This window comes from Lutjanus erythropterus, chromosome 1 (assembly GCF_056507025.1).
Source record: "Lutjanus erythropterus isolate fLutEry1 chromosome 1, fLutEry1.hap2, whole genome shotgun sequence".
NCBI lineage: Eukaryota > Metazoa > Chordata > Actinopteri > Lutjaniformes > Lutjanidae > Lutjanus > Lutjanus erythropterus.
In genome coordinates this window covers 22,799,831-22,820,707 of record NC_139317.1, presented here as the reverse complement: position 1 = coordinate 22,820,707, position 20,877 = coordinate 22,799,831, and the positions used below count along the sequence as shown (strand labels likewise).

Here is a 20,877-nt window from a genome sequence, read left to right as displayed (position 1 = left end):
ATAAAAGCTGACACAATTGAACACGCTCTCTGTTCAACAGAAATATGTACTTCTGCATTTTTAGCCAGTGTAATATTGTGACACCAAAATACAGTGGCCTTCTGTGCAAATAAAACCACATATGACAGAGAATAAAAACCTTAAGCAGTGTTGTCACAGTCAGTAAATTGATACAAGATATATGAGAAATATTAGTCTATGTATTTTCTAAGGTAAAAAATAGATTGACACATAACAGAAAACCCCATGTAGCTTCTTGCCTCTGTGACTGAGTTCAGAAATTCTCAGGCTTTGAAATAAATAAACTGCTCTTAATTGTAGACTTTCTTGTTTCTATGTCCCAGCTTTTCTTGTCTAAATGAGGACTGAATAGAGTTTCCTGTGAATATGGGAGGAACACCCATGAACATGTGAGGCCAAAACTAAAAGAGCCTGTGAGAATTTTATGAGACATTAAAACGACTGCTATGTGTAAATTAGAGTTATGTTAAAAGACTACCATAATAACTACCTTCCACTAAGTCATAAAAGTGTGAAATTCTATTGAGTTAAAAACCAAATACATGAGTAAACATACTACAACAATGATAAGTTGTACTTATGTGTGTACATGATACTTCCTGGTTATTACATTTACATAATAGGAATTGAAGTGTGTGTGTGTGTGTGTGTGTGTGTGTGTGTGTGTGTGTGTGTGTGTGTGTGTGTGTGTGTGTGTGTGTGTGTGTAGGAGGAGGAGGAGGAGAAGGAGGAGGGATTTCTATTGTGTCTCAGAGAATAGCTTTAGTGTTTGTGAGCACTGTGGCGTCACGCATGCGACGTCTGGCCTTGAAGTCTTTCTTATGGACCCACGTTTCCAGTGCGAAGGTCCAACAATACAGGAAGTAAAGCTCTTGTAACGAGCAGATGGTGAACTGAAGTCAGATGTTATGATCCGCAGACATTCATCTTCTGACTTCCACAAGAGATTTCCCTGCTGAAGGGGCTTGAGTGCGCAGTAGCTCTGACCTACATTATTATAAAAAGGGAGAGAAGAGACTTGTAAATGTGCTTAAGACGGATATATTAGTGCTGCATGTCAGGAAACACCTGTAGCTGCAGACCTTTTATATTTAGCTGTAATTGTTTAAGCTGACATAACTGACATATTGTGTTTTCACCACAGCAGGTATGTGTGATTTATTCCTGTGAAATTATTCACCACAGAGGAACCTAGTTGTCAGCATAGTGTTTGGCCTCTGAGTCAGGGCTAACATAAACTGATAGCATGGTGTTTTCCCTCCAGAAAGGGCACTGTCAGTTTTCTTTCAAGTCACAGGTTCTCCTTCACTTGGCAAGCAGTGGTTTCCTATTGATACCGCAAGTAAAGGGCTTCCTGCCCCGGTCTGCTATTCCCAAAACCTGGGCCGAATGCCTTCATATTGTTGGTTTAGTCTATTGTGATGCTAATGTCTGCCTGAGACCCTTGAGTCATCTATCACGGATGACAGGAAAGCTGGGGCCATTGTGTTGGCCCACCACACACACACACACACACACACACACACACACACACACACACACACACACATACACACACACACACACACACACACACACACACACACACACACACACACACACAGAAACAAACACATACTTGACTGTGGTACACACAACTTTAAAGTGAAAGAAACCAGATAAGTTTGTACCAACAGACTAAATCAAATGTTTATTAAAAATGAGGAAAACATCTTGCAGAAAGATTCTTTGACTTATCATGAACAGTTTGAAGAGGTTCACATTAGAAATATTAAAACATTTTTTTGGTGTATAGGCTACACATTTTTACAGTTTGACAATGTAAGAATCACTTTAGAACCGTTACTCAGTACTATATTTCTTTTTTTGTGAAGCGACTGATTATTTCTTAATCTGTCAATTAACTTGTTGATCATTTTCTTGATAAATTGATTAAGTTTTTAGATAAATAATAGTGGAAAAACACCTATCACAAGATTTTAAAGCTCAAATCTGACCACCTTCTGTCTGAACAACTGTACAAAAGAGAGTGTGGCTCCAGAAAGTCAACATTTGAGATGCTTGAACCCACAAATATTTGGTATTTGGATTGACTGAATGGTTATTTGATGGTTTCAGCAGTATATCAGATATTGGTTGCTTGCTTTAGAAATTAGTGTTGTTCAGGATTTAGCGATGTATAGTAGGACTGAAACTAATGATGATTTATTTGTAAAAAGTCATAAACAAAGAAAGTTGTCCAACACATTGTCCTAAAGCCCAAATTATGCCACTAAATGTCTTATTTTTTCTAACCGACTGTCCAAAACTTGCAAAATATTCAGTTTATAGTCAGCAAATCGATTAATAAGTATCATCGTTGCCGCTCTAAAAAATTGAAAGAATGAATAGTGGGTAACTTTTCTTTTCCAGAGTGGTTGTGACACATCTTGAAGTATAATCTAACAAGGAAAAATGATGTACATGAAATTACACAAGCTAGACAGATGTCATAGCAAACCATGTTGCTGTTATTACTAGGTCATACATATTTTCTACTCACTGTATTTACTTTTTGATAATCTCCAGCCTGTTTAATCATATTCTAACAAGAACTGAATGAAGGGTTAATGACAGATCTGTCCTTACAGTCTGGGCAGCGTCACATGTGTACTCTGTGTTCTGTGAAGCTGCCCTCTCAGACCCTGCAGAGAGAGAGACAGCTGAGTGGTAGAAGCCACACACATGTAGGCAATCTGCCGACTGATTCTCAGCCAGGCCCAGCGCCGTCTCATGGCAGAGTGCTGGGCCAGATGTGACTGTGGTTGTGCCTGCATTAGAAAAAAGTGCTGTTACAGGAAATGGATGCTTTTAAAAGGAGGAAAAGGAAAAAAAAACGAAGCAGAGCAGTAAAGTATTGTTCTTGCAGCTCAAAGGATGTAACCAAGCCAGTTAAATGGTTTAATATGCCATTACTTAAATTAGCCTCAGCGTTTATGTTACACAGGTGCATAAAGGCTTTGCTAGTGAAGCTTTGTGTTTTACATCGGATTACCACTGTAATGTTATCATGGAAATTTAGACAGATGACACAACAAGCCATCTGTGGTATACATTTGCCTTCTCTTTTATTTTATTCCATTTATTTTGTAAAATTTTAATGCACAGATGAAATAGTTTAAGTGGACTGTTCACCCTCTTTGGATTAAAACACTGCTCAAGGACTTGTAGATGGTCACTAGAGAGTATTTTTAGAATAAAATTCAGTTTTATCTTATTCTGTGTCTGATGGCTGACAGGTGGTGTTTATATATTTTTTTTTCATTAACATTTGAAAAAGCTTAATATGCAATATAAATATCCTTTGTTGAGTTGAAATGATTAATCAATAAATTGAATAATTATTTGACAGAAAATTAATCTGCAGCCATTTTGATAATCTGTTAATTGTTTTAGTCTTTTTTTTATGCAAAAGCCAAACATTTTCTGGTTATAGCTTTGCATATATGATAATCAGTCCCTTTTCTTTGTCTTATATAATGAAACTGAATGTCTTTGGGTGTTGGACTGTTCAAACAAAACAAGGAATTTAAATATATCACCTTGGGCTGTGAGTAATTCTAACAAATATTTTTTCATAATTCTCTGATATATCAACCAAATGATAAATAGATAAACTGAGAAACTACTTAGGTCCAGAACATAAACATAATGGATAGTTGCAGTCCCTATATAGTAATTGTCAGGTGATGTATGTCAATAATGTGTGTCGTCTGAGTTAAAAACTTAATATTTCTCTGTAGCATGACAGATTAATGACCAAATGAGCAATGATCAAAGTATGATATCACATTTTCCCAACAGACAAAATACTATACTGATTTATTTGTGAAATAACCAAGGTAAACTTTAAAACGTACAAATTTGTCCAAAAATAGTGGGCTTACGCAGGATTACATTGCTGATAGTAAGACACTGATTGAGAATATAGATAGTCAGGGCCTTTAAATATTTCCAGTGCAGCATTTCTCAGCTATTTAAATCATCAGCTGTGAAAGGTCAGGTTTTGGTGTCAGTCCCTCAGAAATGAAGAGCAAAGGCTTCTGTCTAAACTCACTGTTTAAATGATGCTCAGAAATCACACAGGTTGCAGTTCATTGCAGGAATGTCAGGATGAAGCCCAAATAAACTAGAATGTGATGTAAACATGAACTGTGACGTGTTTATAGTGAATGGTATGACTCTTAGTTTTCCTTTATTGAAAAACCTTGTTCTCTTGAATATGTCTGTTCTACTGCGAGGCTCTGAACATCAACAGGATGATGGAGAGCATTGATGTAAGAAAATGAAATAATGTAACAAGAAGCTCTGTAGTGGCTGTCTTAGCTCTTACAGTTGAACTGACTAATGCTTGAACACAGTTCTGCCTGAGTTTGAGGGTACAAATGCATTTCACAAATACCCACACTGAATCACACCTCAATCAATCCAGACGATGACTGCACTCTTTTGCTGTTGCACTTTTTTTTTAGAGTATGTAGCAAAGAAGGAAAAAGGTTGAGGATGATAATCTCATTTTGTTGTGTTTTAGATGACTGTCTTCACAGTGGACCAACGCTATAAACCTCAAAAATGTGGTGTCGTTACAACTACAGACATTGTTCTCCCAGGTTATTTGAAAGGCACACAGTTGTTAATGATAACTGACATAACATGCAGCAAAATCGAAGAAATGAAAGAAAGAAGAATGAAGTGAAAGCATTTACAAATGGTAAATATTGACCTATGCGGTAACCTTCCAGTGTGTATCATTGTTTGCTTGCTTATGTAGCAGCTCACTGTGCCTACGTCACATGACTCTGTTACTATCAGGTAGGGAGAGGCCAGATAGAGCTCAGCATTTTAAATCCACAGTATGTAATTTCTGTCTGGGGGTCTCTCTCACATTTAAACAAAAGAGAAAAAAGACAATAACAAGATAATGATCTGCCCCCTCGGTTGTTTTTGTAGACTAAGTGTTACGTTTACGTGTTAAGTTTCAGATGCATATAAAGTACAATTTGGTTATTGAAGAACGTGATTAACAGTTCAGGTGGATCTTAAATACACGCAATATTTATCAGACAGTGTTTAACCTTATTGATTAAAGTGTGCTCAGTTGTGACTGTTTTGTGACTACTCTAAATTTAAATTTTCTTTTAATCAACTGAAATTAGTCATTAGGAACATCTGGTTTCAGGAGACATTGTGCAACTATTCATGTCACAGTTTACTGTTGTTGCTCAAGACAGCTCATGTGAGCATCTTGCTTTTTGACTGAAAATAACTTTTTGTGTAAGTTGTAATAATGAATTACTTTGATTTATTGTTAAGTCCTGCATTGATTTTTAACTGCTGTTTGGACAAAACAAGCCTTTTGAAGACATTGTGAAAAGCATTTTCATTGTTTCCATTCATTTTATAGACCAAATAAGTATTTGATTAATAAAGAACATAATTGTGAGATTAACTGATATTGAAAATAACTGTTAGTTGCCGCCCCACTGCAAAGGTATGTTTAAATATTCCCTTCTAAATGGTTCTTCTTGGGTGGAGAGACAGCGGGTGTACAAAAAGTATGTCTGAAGATACATTTTTACTCGACTCCTTGCTTTATGTGTTGTCGTGGTAGTAGAGTTCAGTTTGTAAAAAAGCAGATTTAGAAACTGAAAGTCTCATGGGAAGTTATTTCTGGGTGAGGTGTCTCTGAGGTTGTTCCACAGGCGAATGTGACAATACACTCCATTGTTATTCACCACAGAGGGAGCCTGTCCCAGGTTCCTTGGAGAAAGGATGCTGAGGGCCAAATTGGATTTCTGACTGAATTAGGAATCTACTTGGGGACGGTCTGGAGAAAGTTGAGCCACCATGTCTTTGTGTGGCTGCTGCTGGAGTGCCATTCATATGTCGCAGATCCTCCAGAGTCATTGAGATTCAGAAGAGAGTTCACTCTGGCCAGGTGGAGGACTCTTCCAGCTGCTTAACAGCACAGATCTGCTCAGGGGTCAAACTATAAATTATTAATTCTGTTCCTGCTGCTTTGAGTGACAGGGACACCCCATAAAGAGTTAATTTTCTCAGCTCTCTCCAGACATCGCTGCAGCTGCAGGATTTTACCTAAGAACTTATTTCAACATTCAGAAACTGACTGACTGATGATCTTTCATAACTAATATAAGAAAACATTTCACAAAGACATCAAGGCTAAAAAAGACAGGACTGACCATAAGATAACTCCAGAACTCTAAGTTTAGATCGTCAGCAGGATTTTTTTTTTCCTGTAAACCCTGTTGGAATCATACCAATGACATACTGCATTTCAGCTATTTCAAATGTATTCATGGTTAGACACACTGATCTTTAAAGTGTCATCTTTAAGACAACAAAGTGTAAAAATATTAGCTTAGTCCGTAGGGAGGTAACGATACCAAAAACTCGAGGTATGATTATAACACAATAAAATATCCACAATATAATATTTATTGCAATATTTAAAAAAAAATGTCATCTTCTAAATGATAAATTTGATGTATAAAGGCCTTTATGTTTATATAAAATTCAAAAAATTAGTTTCACTTTGTCTGTTTTCAGTCTACATTAAGAAATTAAATCTCATGCTGTGTTAAACTGTCAAAAACTTACAATATATCTTTTTTATGCTCATTTAGAGCTGTGCTAGCAATTATTTTCATTATCAATTAATCTACTGATTATTTTCACAATTAATCGCTTAGTCTATAAAATGACAAAAAAAAAAAAAAAAAAAGTGAAAAATGCTCATCAGTTTTCGAGAGTCCAAAGACGTCTTCAGATTGGTTCTTTTGTCCAACCAGTAGTCCAAAACTCAGAAAATCTTGATTAACTACCATAAATGACAGAGAATAGCAGCATTTTTTACATTTAAGAAGCAGAAACCAGGAAATATTTAACATTTTTGCTTAAAAAATTACTGAAATAAAATAATTCATTATCAGAATAGTTAGTAAGTAATTCTCTTTCAATCAACTAATTGTTGCAGCTCTATACTCATTAAATATGAAAATGTTTGCAAATTATGGATGCAAATCTCCCAGACTATATGGTGATTTTATTGTTATTCCTATTTCACATGTATTTGTAGAGATACTAGAACTTTTGCTGTTTTGGTCAAATATTAGAGGTTTATGTCTTGGTTGCATCATAATCTACAAGGTTACACAAAATTATTTTTTATTTCACATTAGTTCACAACCCATCTCTACCAAGCTTAGTATTATTGATGGCGTTTGTAGCTCCACTTGACTGCCTGTCCCCCTCTGGGAAAATAATCTTGATTTCTGTTGTTTAGTAGACACTGCAATCACTTGCTAACAAACAGCCAACAAACACACTGTAAGATGTGAAATGAATTTCAAATGTCAGCAGTGTTGGTGACACTTATTGGCAGCATTTCATGAAGAACTGTTCACAGCTACTGTATGTGCTACTGGTGCTGCAGAATCACTGTCAGTGGATTTAATAAAATGCACAAGCTGCCCTTAATGCACGAGAACTCAACTGCAAATGGAATTTATATGAGGACAAAAAATATCAGAATTGGAAATGTCTTGGCGACGTGAAACCGAACATAAATGCCAAACTTGTCAGAGTAGAAATGTTGAAATTGTTGCTGATCACCTTTTCTTTTCTGAAAAAGTTTGATTACTAGTTTTGGAAAGCAAATGTAAATCGTGCATATACTAATACTGTGACGACTTATCAAAGTTCGTATTATAAATGATAAAATCAAAATATCCTCACTATCAACTTTTTAATGTACCACGGAGACAAGAAAACTCTTTCCTATATTATTTGTGGAAGACACTATCTTTATTAGTTTGTGGAAAAATGCATGAATTTCAGGGAGGAAAAACAGAGTTGCGTCTAAAGCATTTTTAGTCTTGAATGTCACATCTTTTTCAGCCATTGTTGTTTTGCAGTGCAAACACAGGGAAGGAAAAAATGCCGGCTAGCCAGGACCCATTGAGCTTTTTTTCCCTGCCTGGTGTAAAGAATGAATTATTCAACAGTAAGCAAGCTTTCAGCTGGCCATTTGTGTGCTTTGATCTAGGAATCAGGAGTTTGCATGAATGCCTGTATTGTCATGTTATGTTTCCACAGTGTGTGAATTATTGAAAATAGTGCAGGCCCCCGCTTCATCTGGTAAAGTTTACACTGCAGGCACACTGGACAGGCAGGCTGGAATTGTAAATCCCCAGATGTTGTTTATTTGTCCTGTGGAGTCACGTGTCTGGGTTCAGTCAGGCTGGCCTCGCCTAAATGTTCAGTGTGAAAAGAGCTTCGGGGGTCAACCTTTAACAACTCTCAACTCAGTGGAACAAAAATGTGTAGGTGTGGCATGCAGACAGGTGCTGCTGCAGGTGTCAGAAATCTCATGTTGCTGACAAGTTTATGCCCCATGTTTTTTCTTTTTTTTTTAATGCACAGAGCCGTGATGAAAGCTTAGATTTTACATTTTACTGTGGTGGCCAAGAGCTTATCAAGTGCTTTATCAGCCTGAAAATTCTTGAAATTTTTTTTAAAGCCTATTTAAATATTTTTTCTGTGATTAAAATCAGCACCTCTGAATTCATTTTAAAACTTTTCTTGCAATTGTTGACCTGTGGCTTCAGAACATAGTACGAAGGAAGCCTGGATGGTAGAGCTGAAAAAAAGGACAAAAGTAAACCTTTGAACTAGGACTGCAATCAACAGTTATTTTATTTACAATTAACTGATTAATTGGTAGTTGAAGATCTGCTATATTGGCATTGACGGGGTTTGGAGGTCATAATTCAAGCTGCTAAACCTAGACCAACCATGTCCTTCATTTAGCACGTTTGAGCAGAAGATCACAAGATGAGGTTTTAAGCTGGCAGCTTTGTGTTCCCATCATACTAACAACCACATAGAAACTCATCTATCAGTGTTTTCTTGTCTATGGATTTATGCAACACATCTGCTCTTTTATACCTTTGGAGATGCCCTCCTGTTCACTGTCACATTCTGTGATAGAGAGAAAATGCCTTTTCTTCTGATTACCTAAGATACGGCTCATTAGCACATGTGCGGTACATTGTGGTTCCATTGTGCCATAACAAAAGTAAGGCCTTTAATTGATAACGAAGTGAATGTAGAAAAATGTTTCATTATGTTGAGGGTTCGGTGCATTTCATACAGGAGTAGCGCAGATCCATGGCATTGGTTGGCTACAGCTGGACACATAATTAGAGTGCCTCCTTACCTATAATTTGTGTAATAGTTTTGGTTGGCGGCATGTTATTACCATATGAAAGGGCTAAGCAGGGGTCATGTGCATTGCTACAGCAATTAGAGCTGAGCTGAGGGCAGAAGAATGTTTGGAGCTGTTGTTAATTGGAAATCTCTACAAAGCTATGCTTTAATTATAATTTAGTCAGAGCTGCACTGTTTTAAACCCAATACATTCAGTTGCCATTATTTTCCGTAATAGTATGAACACCTAGGTCTGTTTCCTTTCAAAGCATCGGGCTTTGAAGAGAATGAGATTGAATTAGATTAATTTGTAAGGCTGTGCTGCTGCAAGTTGTTTTTTTTCATGCTAATATCACATGGTGTTTCCACAGAGAAACTGGATCTGGTTTGTTTAAGAAACGTACATACTTTCTACTTTACATGCTCTCCAAATATGATTATAGACCTTGTAGTTTATGGCTTTGTGTTTGATTCATGTATTACTTCCTACAAAACCTTGTGAATGAATATACTGTATGACAGCTACTAAGAAAAGTTGTCATTAGAAATTGTGAATGAAGCCACACATTAGTCAGCCAGCTTTAAAATTCACTATTCACAGTTTATGTTTTTATAGGTCTAAAAGTATTTATTAACTTGTGGTTTAAAACTTATAAATAAATTTTAATGACTTAATGACTTAATTGCTTAATTTAATTGTTTTTTAGCTGCAGCAAATAATCTGCATTTGACATTTTTTATGCATCTTGAAAGGCAGATTAAGATTACAGACAAATTAATTATTCCTTTATTTTACATTCAGTCACTCAGCTTTTTTACAGTACAACTTAACCAACTGTGAATATCAGAAAAATAACATTTTAAAACACATTTCTGATTTTTCTGGTCACGCAGGTCGAAATGAGCTGATAGCCAGATACATCAAGCTTCGGACTGGGAAGACGAGAACTCGGAAGCAGGTAAGACAAGAGAGGCGTCTTCTGTTGCAGGAGTGAATGTGTGTTGCCTTTGCTTGTGCAGGAAAGAAACAAAACCAAACAAAGAATAAGACAACACTCACACTGCAAACCTTAGTGCTCAGTTTTAATTTGATTTCTTTTGTTTGGCTGTTGACAGTATTTTCTAAATGTGGCCACTATCAGATTCCAGTGTCCAGTCCTGAACTGACCTGCATATACAAAAGAACAATAAAAAAGACTTCACACACTGTCGGACGAAAGAGAACCTGGAGGCCACTAAAGTCTGTGTTTGTGGTTTCATTTATAAGTTGATGTGCAGTGAAAGCCAGAAAATATTAACAAGGAAAGGGATGAGGAGAGACCAATATTTAATATAGCTTTTTGTGAAGCAATGACTTAGACCTCTGTAAGGAGGGATATTTTCACATCTGTCACCATTTTCTCCACAAGTCTTTGGCAACAAGACTTTTCATATGAGTGAGTGACCTGACAGTTGCATGAATTCTGATATGACTAGTCCCAAATTAATCTATATCTGATTTAGGACCACATATGAAAGTGACCCAAATCAGAATCGGAAAAGATAAGATTCCTTATGATTAGTGCTGTTCACATCATTGTGAACAAAAAAAACCCCCATCTGAGTCCCATATAAGCAAAAACAAACAAACAAAATCAAAAAAAAAGATTCCTATGATTAGGGCCATTTTTGCCTGTAGTGTGAAAGTAGCCCAACATAATGCTCAGCTGTCCAGGACACTTCTGAGGCCGAGAAGGTCCCTGTCACTGCTGTGTTGAATGAATAGATGTCCTTGGATTATGACATTATGAAAAATTGTCACTCTGACTTGCACTTAGTACACATATAAGAACAGCAGTTGTAGCAGGTTTGTACAGGAGAAATGAATTCTTTAATGTCGCATTTTTTAAAGCTTTTAGACTCAAAGTTTCAACCTTTCACTTAAAATGCAGCCTTCATTTTAAACAATAAAGCAGCATTATTGTCATTTGAAAAGGGAACATCCACTGTAGCTCAACAGTGCAGGTATTCCTCCTCATGACTAAATCATGGAGGTCGTGCACTTGGCCTCAGTAGAAACCGTCATTAATAGGGTGGAAGCCATAATACATTGGTACCATCTCTGATCAAAGAGACAACTGGCTGTAGTCAGTGTTGGAGAGTGCATCCTGTCTGTGCACTGCAGACACACAAACTCTCACCACAGGGTTGAACTCAGATTGTAAATCATGTAAACGTGATATAAATAATATAGAATTCTTAGTCATTCTATAATATGTGTATCTGTGGGGATTATAGTACTAAAATAAGTCAAATGATACTGTTGATTCTTGTATTCAGGTGACCAGATAATAAGCAGCTCTAAAGGAGCGTCAGTAACTCTCTAAACAGGAAACTCCCTGTATGACCACTGACTTGAGTGACAATGATAAACAAGTCGGTGTCTACAGTGACGTTCGATCACTGTGTGTGTGAATTGATCAGTCTGGACCAGAAAGGCTGTGTGACTCTTCTGCTCGACACAGAATCAGACAGAGAGCAGAGAGAGTTGTTTACCACATCTTCACTGATAAACACGTCTGTTTCTATTGTTAGTTTAAAATGTGTGATGTGTGTGTAATTGCTGTTATTTAATGTCGAAGCTGCAACTAACAAGTATTTTCATTAGTGCTGAAATGGTAAATTGGTAGAGATTAAACTGATGAGCAACAATTTTGATAATCGGGTACCTGAAAAGTCAACTGAAATGCTGATTTTTATTGGCTTTCTTTGTCTTTTATGGTAGTAAACTCAAACCTTTTGGGTTTTGGATTGTTGGCTGGAGAAACAAGCTATTTTAATTTGTCAACTTGGGCTTTAGAAAATTACGGTTAGCATTTTTTTTTGGCATTTTCTGACATTTTTAGCCTAAACAATTGAACAGTTAATTGAAAGCAATCACCAGTTTAATCAAAAATGAAAATAATCGTTTGTTGCAGCCTTAACTTTTATTATCTGTTGATATGATGATCATTTTTTTGATTGAAATATTGAAAATTGCTCAGTATGATTTCCCAGAGCAGGAGGTGAAGTCTTTAAATGTCTTGTTGAATTTACAAATAAATCCAGAAAAAAAAAAAAATCATACTGGAGAAACTATAACCAGACAATATTTTGTTTTTGTTTTGCTTTAGAAATGATTGTTGAAATAATTGTAAATTAATTTTCTGTTGAGCACTGCATCGATTATTGTTTCAGCTCTAGTTTATGTATCAAACTGAATAGCAAGAAAATACTTTTTAACAATTTTTTTAAACAATATAAATATCTTGATCTCACTTGATCATGCCCTTTCTGTTAAATCAACACATTTCTAAAAAACATAAATCCACCCCTTAGACTTATCATTAATACATGTTACTCTTCATTCAGACTGCTGCTTGCACAGCTTCATGTTTCATGTGAGAATATTAAATAATTTTGAACTGTGTGAACGTCAGGGGTAAACTTGGCCGGTGAAATGCCTCGCCCAGCTCCCGTAAGAATACTAGACTAGCCAATTCTCATTCAGCACACAGCAGATCACATCTGGGTGCTCTTAATGTGTGCTAAAGGGGCCTGCATCCTCCTTAATCAGTTCACTTAAGTGACGACAACATCCAGCATAACACTTTATTGGCTGTTAGCTTGGTGTGTGGTTTGGAGATGCTTCTGTTATGCACTTTATCTCCTTCAAGTGTTTTTTAAACAAAGAAATGTATAATCTACTTTGTACTTTTTTTTGTTTTTCTTGTTTTTTATTTTCCGTTTTCTCTTTTTTTAATGGAGGTGTCTAGTCACATACAGGTCTTAGCAAGAAAGAAAGTTCGAGAAATCCAAGCTGCCATTAAGGTACGTCTGGCTCTGCCCAGTTGCAGGGGGCTTTTCATTGCCATGGTTACAGGCTCTTCCTTTGTTTTCCTCCCCTCCCCTACTCCGCAGGTGTCTAGTCACATTCAGGTTCTTGCCAGAAGGAAATCTCGTGAGTTTCATTCCAAGCTAAAGGTATGCGCTTTTCTGCTTTTGGGCTTGTTGGTTGCTGTGCGTCTTAACTTCCTGTTTCCCGTGGTGACAGAGTGAATGCCTGGTGCTCTGATTCCCCCTAACCCAAATCCTTTGCTGACTGATGTCTGTTCTGATTCTCCGACCCCCCCGCCCCCCACCCCCACCCCGCCCTTCTCAGTTCATCCCTCACCCGTTCTCAGACATGCTGTTACTGTCCTGTCTACTTTCATCAACATTTATTCACTTTCCATTACGTGCCTCTGCTTAGAGAGTGGCTGCTCATCATTTACATTACTTAGTATGAAAACAGTGAAAACATATTGTTTTTGTTTGTTGTTTTTTTATTTCCAGTAATAAAAAAATAAAATGGATTAATATAAGGACACCAAAGAAATAATTTTACTGGTACTTTGTTTATTACACTAGAGCCTGACAGATACTGGATTTTTAGGCAAATTCCATTATAGAGAGATAAAAAATCTGACAACTACATTTCAGACTTAATTGAAACAAGAGAATTACAAATTATCTAATTATTTTATTTGCATGTGCCCATAATAAAGAGTCTTTGGCAGTTATACCCCATCATGACGTCATCTTAAAGGGATAGTTTGGATTATTTGAAGTTGGGGTTGTATGAAGTACCTGTGGATTGTCAGTGTATTAGCTACAGTAGATGGCAGTCTACACACCCCAGTTTGGAAAAATAGAAAGGGGCACCAGCACCAATGTTAAGCAATATACTGCTGTGGACAGGATCAGAAAACATATTTTATATACTTAAAAAAAGGCCCATCACAATCATTATCAGTTTAAGTGTACAATATATTTAGAATATTTTCATGGCTTTACTTTGCCCTTAGAAAGCCTTTTCCAATGTAAAATCTAATATTTGACTTATATAATGGTGGTTTCCCATTAGAAAAGGCTGTGTGATGTCAAGTTAAAGTGGTGAATATTCTAAATAATAGTAACATAGATCTTTTTAGATGGGGCTTTTCAAGTGTCTAAAGCATGCTTGCTGCTGAGCGTGTCCACAGCAATACATTGCTTAGCTTCCGTGCTGATACTCCTCTACAGATTATACTGACAGCAATGCTAATGATTTTGATTGCTAATGTTATTGGGATAAAAACTTCTAATGAGCATGGTGGAAAGACCCATGGGCACTAAATGAGATGAGACTGGAGGTCAGTTGGAAGGGAAAGGTTGGAGAGTGATAGAGAGAAAGAGAATGGAAGTAGCTTGAAGATAGTCTCTCTTCCTAATTTAACTTCTGCTTAGCTTCATTTTGGCCAATAACATGCAAATAATATTCTCTTAAATTATTTTATTGACGAATTGAGCTGAGCTTACAGTATGTAGTGGTGTAAGTGATAACAACATGCTAATATGCTCACAGTAACAATGCTAACATACTGATATTAAGGAGGTAAAATGTTTAACACATTAAACATCTTAGATTAGCTTGTTAACATGCTAATATTTGACTTGATGAAGCTGATGGGAATGTCATTACTTTAGCAGATATTTGGTCAGAAAACAAAGTATTGGACAAAGTGAAATTTTGACCCGATCATGGCACTAGATGAAAAGTGAGGGAATCATCAAAGTAATTATAACTCATCCTCAGGGGAACATGAATGTTCAAACCAAATTTCATATCGACGTATCCAATGGTAGTTGATGAATTGACGGACTGACCAACATTGTGATGCCACTGGCTTTGTGCTCTTGTAGAAAAAAAACAGCAAAGTGATGACGCAGTTTCTTATTGGTTACCATATACACCAATACCGATCATGATAAGTTAACACCAGCCAATGACGCAGGCTGGTGTATTTACTGGTCAGGCTCTAATTTTCACTCTATACATATTTCCAGTCATTTAGTAAAAGCAAAATCGGCGTGTGAAATGTCGGGAAGCATGCTGGCACTGGCTGTTGGTGAGTGGCTGAGAGCTGAAGGTCCGAGGAAATCTGTGTGATGGCGGCTGGCTGTTTTCTGAAATGCCCTCTCTGCTTTCTTGTTCTACCTTCAATCTGTTGATAACTCCAGACTCTGACAATGCCATGGCTGTCAGCCGCTTTCCTTCCTCCCAGTTCAGATGTCATCATTTCAGAGCGTTCTTGTCAGTTATTTCAGCAATAGTGAAATCTGTTAAAATCACTGAAGAAAGCTTTTCAGAATGTCAGATTAAAATGGGTGAAAAGCATTGTGAAAGAAGTAATCTTGTATGATATTGACCTGTAATTTAAGGTATTTTATAAAGTAATGCTTGTATATCAAAGAACACTCCGCCCATGTGCCATTTTCTTTTCTTGGGGAGCCGACTATACATTTGGACTTTCACACTTTGCTCCACTCCCAGTATTCAACACGAATTAATGACCCCTCATTAATCTGTGTGTCTGAGTGTGTGTGTGTCTATGTTGAGAAACAGAAAGAGTCAGATAGGCAGCTAGCCACATGAATGCCTGGTCTTTCAAGGGCACAGGCGGCTGTCTGAAGAAAAACAGACAGCTTTTGTATGAATCCCTGTCTTTTCTCATTTAAAGCAAATTAGAGTTCAGGGGCAAAGAGAAATACAAGTGTGCCCTTCATTTAAGGGGGCATCAATGAAAACCTGCTGTTTCTGTTCTTGTCTATGGCATTTTAGTAAAATAACAGTCATTATGTCACTGCTCTGTTGTTTTGTCTTGAGTGATGACTACTGATCAGATTGTGAAAATTATAGAGAGCAAGACATCCCCCCCCTTAGAGCAAGTATAATTTGTAAATACAAATTTGTTATTGAGTGTTAGTTACATGTATGTGTTGTGTGAAGAAGGCTTGATATTCTCCAATTAAAGTAAAATGACTTTTTTCACCAATGAATGGAGCTGTAACACTTTTCATGCATAGCTTAGACTTAAAAGTGATAGTCTGGATTATTTGAAGAGGGGTTGTATCGATGGTGTATTAACCATAGTAGATGGACATGGGCACACCCCCACTTTGGAGAAGCAGTAGGAAGCTAAGCAATGTACTGCAGAGAACAGCGTCAGCAGCAAAATAGATTTAAGACATCTGAAAAAGGCCCATTTAAAAAAATATACATATATCAGGTTAAGTGTACGCAATATTTAGAATATTTTTACTGCTTTACCTTGCCATCAGTCAGCCTTTTGTAATGGGAAACAGGTTATATAAGCCAAATAAAACTCAAACAACCAAACTCCATAGAAGAAATCAGTAATTTTACCTCACAAAACATGGGGGTTGCTGGTCTACCACTGCCTCGATCTGTTAGTCTTGTCTAGACTTTGGTGTCTTTGAAGGTTAATTTGGATTCACTGAAGTCACATAATAACACAACCAAACTAACAGATTGTGGCAGAGGTAGACCAGCAGCTTCCATGGTCTGAAAGGTAAAATTACTGTTTTTGCCCATGATGTTTCGTTGGTTTGGAGAGAACAATATTTGGCTTATAAAATGGCACTTTCCCGGTGGAAAAGGCTGTCCGACAGCAGGGTAAAACCGTGGAAATATTCTAAATATATCATACACTTAAACTGGTACTGATGGGGTTTTTTTTGTTTTTTTTTTAAACATGGGCCTTTTTTTTCAGTTGACCAAAACACCTTTTTTTGCTGCTGACCCTGTCCAAAGCAGTTCACTGCTTAGCGTCCTACAACAGGACTCCTCTCTGCTTTTCCAAACTGGGGTCGTGCTGACTGCCATCTACTGTAGGTAATACACTGACTATGGATAACTACCTCAGAGAACCCCACTTAAAATAATCCAAACTAGCCCCATAAACAGTTTTAAAATGTTGAATTACTCACAATAAATTAATCACAAATGTACAATAAAACCATGTTTGTTTGCATTTAGGTTACAAGTATGGTAAGTATTTATTTTCTGTTTGTGATGCTGTTTCTGCTTTCATTAGGGGCTGCCTCGTCCTTCAGCTGCTAGTTTTAAGTTTGTTCTCCCGCCATAGTGACACAATAGCTGCTTCCCAGTGTTTTCCTAGTTTATTGGTGTCACTTTGTGTCATCATACTATTATCAAACTGTAGCTTGACTTTGCTCCACCAGCATCTGTTGCCAGCATGCTTACCTTTTTAGCTTCTGCCACCAGTGAGTCTGCATGGGTTTGCTAGTGTGTATGGGCTGCCCAAGTATGCACTCTGCTATAGCATTTACACTGAATTTAGCAGGCTCAGTATGACTTTAAAGGAATAGTTCAGACTATTTAATCCATAGTCAGTAGATGCAGGTTGGCACGCCCCCAGTTAGGAGAAGCAATGAACTGCTGTGGAAGGAGTTGGCTACAAAAGGTATTTTAGCTACTTAAAGTGAGATTTTTTGTAGGTTGACCTTTTTTAAGTGTATGCTATCATTAGTTCATTTGCAAACCAACTTAACTCCATAGGCGAATCAGTAATTTTCCCTCTGAGAAGATGGGAGTTGCTGGTCTAATGCTGCCTCAATCTCTTAAATTTGTTTGTTTTTGTGTGACGTTGTTTTAAAAGGATAGTGCAGATTCAACAAAAAGACACAAAAAACAGATTCAGGCAGCAGAAGTTCAGCACCTCACATGTTTTACAAGGTACAATGACTGATTTCATCCATTGAGTTTGGTTGGTTTTTGTGGTATTTGGCTTAGGTAACAGCAGTTTTTCCTCAGAAAATGCTCTCTGATGGCAAAGTAAAGCTGTGAAAATATTCTAAATATAACATACACTATAATGAGTGATTTCTTTTAGGTGGACCTTTTTTAAGTGGCAAAAAAATCTTTTGCTGACCCTGTGCACAGCAACTCATTGCTTGGCTTCCATGCTGGTACTCCTCTCTGCTTCAAACTTGGGGTGTGCCTAAAGGGATCTACTGTAGGTACATTGACTGTTAATACATACCTCATACAACCCCACCATAAATAATCTGAACTACCCCTTTAAATATCTTTGTTAATGTGCATTAACAAACAGTTACGTCCAAAACAACATTCAATGTGTAGGGCACTTCTTCTTCAGGCTTCTGCGTTTCTTTGTGAATTACTGTTCCACTAATTAAGCATTGCCATTTAATGTAATTAATGTAGCTATGGCCTATAATTTCTAAACATCCAAAGATTAAAGAAAATGAACTAACTGAAGCTTCAAAAGACTCTTAACCAATGGGATTTGTGTCCTTCAGTTTAACTTGAGAAATTCTTCACAATGTTTAGATGTGTTTTGACATACAGACAAATGCAGCCTTGACAGAAGTGCTGCTGAATGAGTTTTTTTTTATCTGTATTTTAGAGGTGGATTAGTCAACAAGCAAAGTTTCTTTAAGTGCATACCTCTGCCAACCATTGTATATTGGAATTCATTTGGCATTGTTTGACGCATTCCTTTTAAAAAAAGCCTACACTTAAATAGCAACGTAGATGCATCTTCTTTTAACCTGCTTGCTGTTTACTGTTGTGAGAGGTCAGTGGTGCTTTCAGTGTGTTGTTTGGAGTCTGGTTGTTGCTACCTCTGCAACATGCCCCCCCCCCCCCCCCTCTTCTGTGTGAGTGCTAAGCCTTTTGTGACTGCTGTTAAAGGACCAAGCAGTGAAGGACAAAGCCCTCCAGAGCATGGCCTCCATGTCCTCGGCTCAGATCGTCTCTGCCACGGCTATTCACAACAAGCTTGGACTGCCAGGCATCCCGCGCCCAGCCTTCCCTGGAGCAGGGGTAAGACCCTCGTCGGCACCCTACTATTGATCCATCCCGTCCAGCTTCACCCAGTGCAGCCACGGGGCCAACCGCGCCTACGCCCGGGCCAAATCACATTACACACCACAGCTTTGCACAACTGCCCCTATCAGATAAGCACATGATCAAAAGGAGTGCTAGTCAAGATAACTACATCCACTGAACATACAGCTAAGAGACATTTTGATCTTGTTGCTAACAGCTGCTCACAATTGGATGTTCTTTGTTGTCTATTTATATATCTAGTTATGGCAGGGGATGATATCGACTGGTCAGCCAGGATCCTCACAAGAGTGAGTATATACTTGATCAGAAAAAGACAACTTAAACTTAAGCAATAAGTTGAATGTACTGTGTTATGGAAGTGTTTTTTTTCTTATGACTTTTTATAATTTTCTGTTCCAGTATTAAGCCTTTCACCCAGCAAGCCTATCCCATCCAGCCAGCAGTCACAACAGCAATTTCAAGTAAGAATTTACACAAGTAAAAAGCATTAAAGGAAAAATTGCCCACAATGTACACCGCACTTTCTGCAATTGTTTACTCAATTGGAGGCATTTTAAATTCAACTTTGTTTATCACATCCCCACCTAAAGTCTTTGACAGGCAACATGCACAACACAGTTTACTGTATTCAGTCTCACTCCATCTCCACATGTGTATTTCCCTGCTTGGTGTAAAGCGTTTGAAAGCCTCCACAGTTGTGAAATCTGTTCCTTTAATCTTACTGAGAGAATTGGCAGATTGTCTTGCTGTAAAACAAATGGGTTGATACAGAGAGGTGAAAATGCTTGGGAGATAGCAACAACAATAAAAGCAGCTTTTGATACTTTGAACTCACCTACATTTCCCCCAGAGCACGTTATCTACAGTGGAGCTCCAGGAGGGAGGAGGAGAGATAATGTGGGCATTTGAGGATCTGGTTTGAGATGAAAATTAAATCAATTTTAACAACGGGAGTTTTTAAATCAGTTAAGTTTTGTTTTTTTGAAATGTTTGGCTGTTGGCAGCTATGGTTTATTTTTAGCACTTTTAAGCACCTGATATTGGCCAAATTTCAAAATTTACCCCAATCAATTAATGAAACTGCAGGAAATCCTGTGATGACAGGTACAATGAAATTGTTAATTGCTTCTCTCTGTGCATCAGAAAAATATGAAAATCAAAATATAAAACATAAAGAAAAGCAGAAACAGCAGCTTTAAAATAGTTTAAAGGTTATGCACATTGAGTAGATTCCACAATTTACAGGTTATTTGGAGGCAGCGAGTAAAGATTTGAATAATAGATACCAGAAATAGACATCAAGGTGTGCTCAGACAACCAATTTATTTGTATCCTTGTAAGGTTTTTTGTTATTAAGGATTGATTGTAAATTTGATGGGTGCTGCTGTGTCAAAGTAAAAATAGTAAAATAGAAACATTCTGTTTTAAAACCTGAAATCAAAACACACATCTGTTGATATGTAACTCATGGAGACGTTGGACTTACTTTACATCATATTACGTTATTTTATATAAAATCAATCATGAGGCTGTTCTTTGTTGTTACACTAGAAAACAAATGTTATGAATTGGGATAAAAATGTTGAAAAAACTGTTGCTATATTTTTTTTTTTTGTTCGTATTTTTCCCAGTTTCAGTTGTTTATTATGTTTTATTCTTGAAATAAGACATGAACATTCATTCCTCTTTGCCCCAGTTTTCACCATACACAACTCAAAATCAAACGTATACATTTACAACACAGCAACTGCAAATAAACAGAATAAAGCAAACAAGTCAGAATCAACCAACTAACCTGTGCTTGTCCCCCTTTCCGATCATCCATCCCATATGTGTTCAGTATTATT

At 37.1% G+C, this 20,877-nt stretch overlaps 1 protein-coding gene across 3 annotated transcripts in view; it reads left to right on the top strand.

The window, feature by feature from the left end:
• Positions 1 to 20,877, top strand: part of tead1b (TEA domain family member 1b) — a 60,939-nt gene that overhangs the window by 30,855 nt on the left and 9,207 nt on the right. For 2 of the 3 annotated variants that reach the window (XM_084717101.1, XM_084717092.1), the window contains 5 exons: positions 10,186 to 10,250; positions 13,078 to 13,293; positions 18,872 to 19,003; positions 19,271 to 19,317; positions 19,430 to 19,491. In XM_084717101.1, the coding sequence (XP_084573227.1) occupies positions 10,186 to 10,250; positions 13,078 to 13,293; positions 18,872 to 19,003; positions 19,271 to 19,317; positions 19,430 to 19,491 (522 nt within the window). The remainder of the gene's footprint in view (positions 1 to 10,185; positions 10,251 to 13,077; positions 13,294 to 18,871; positions 19,004 to 19,270; positions 19,318 to 19,429; positions 19,492 to 20,877) is intronic. The other variant, XM_084717110.1, reaches the window with a different exon arrangement.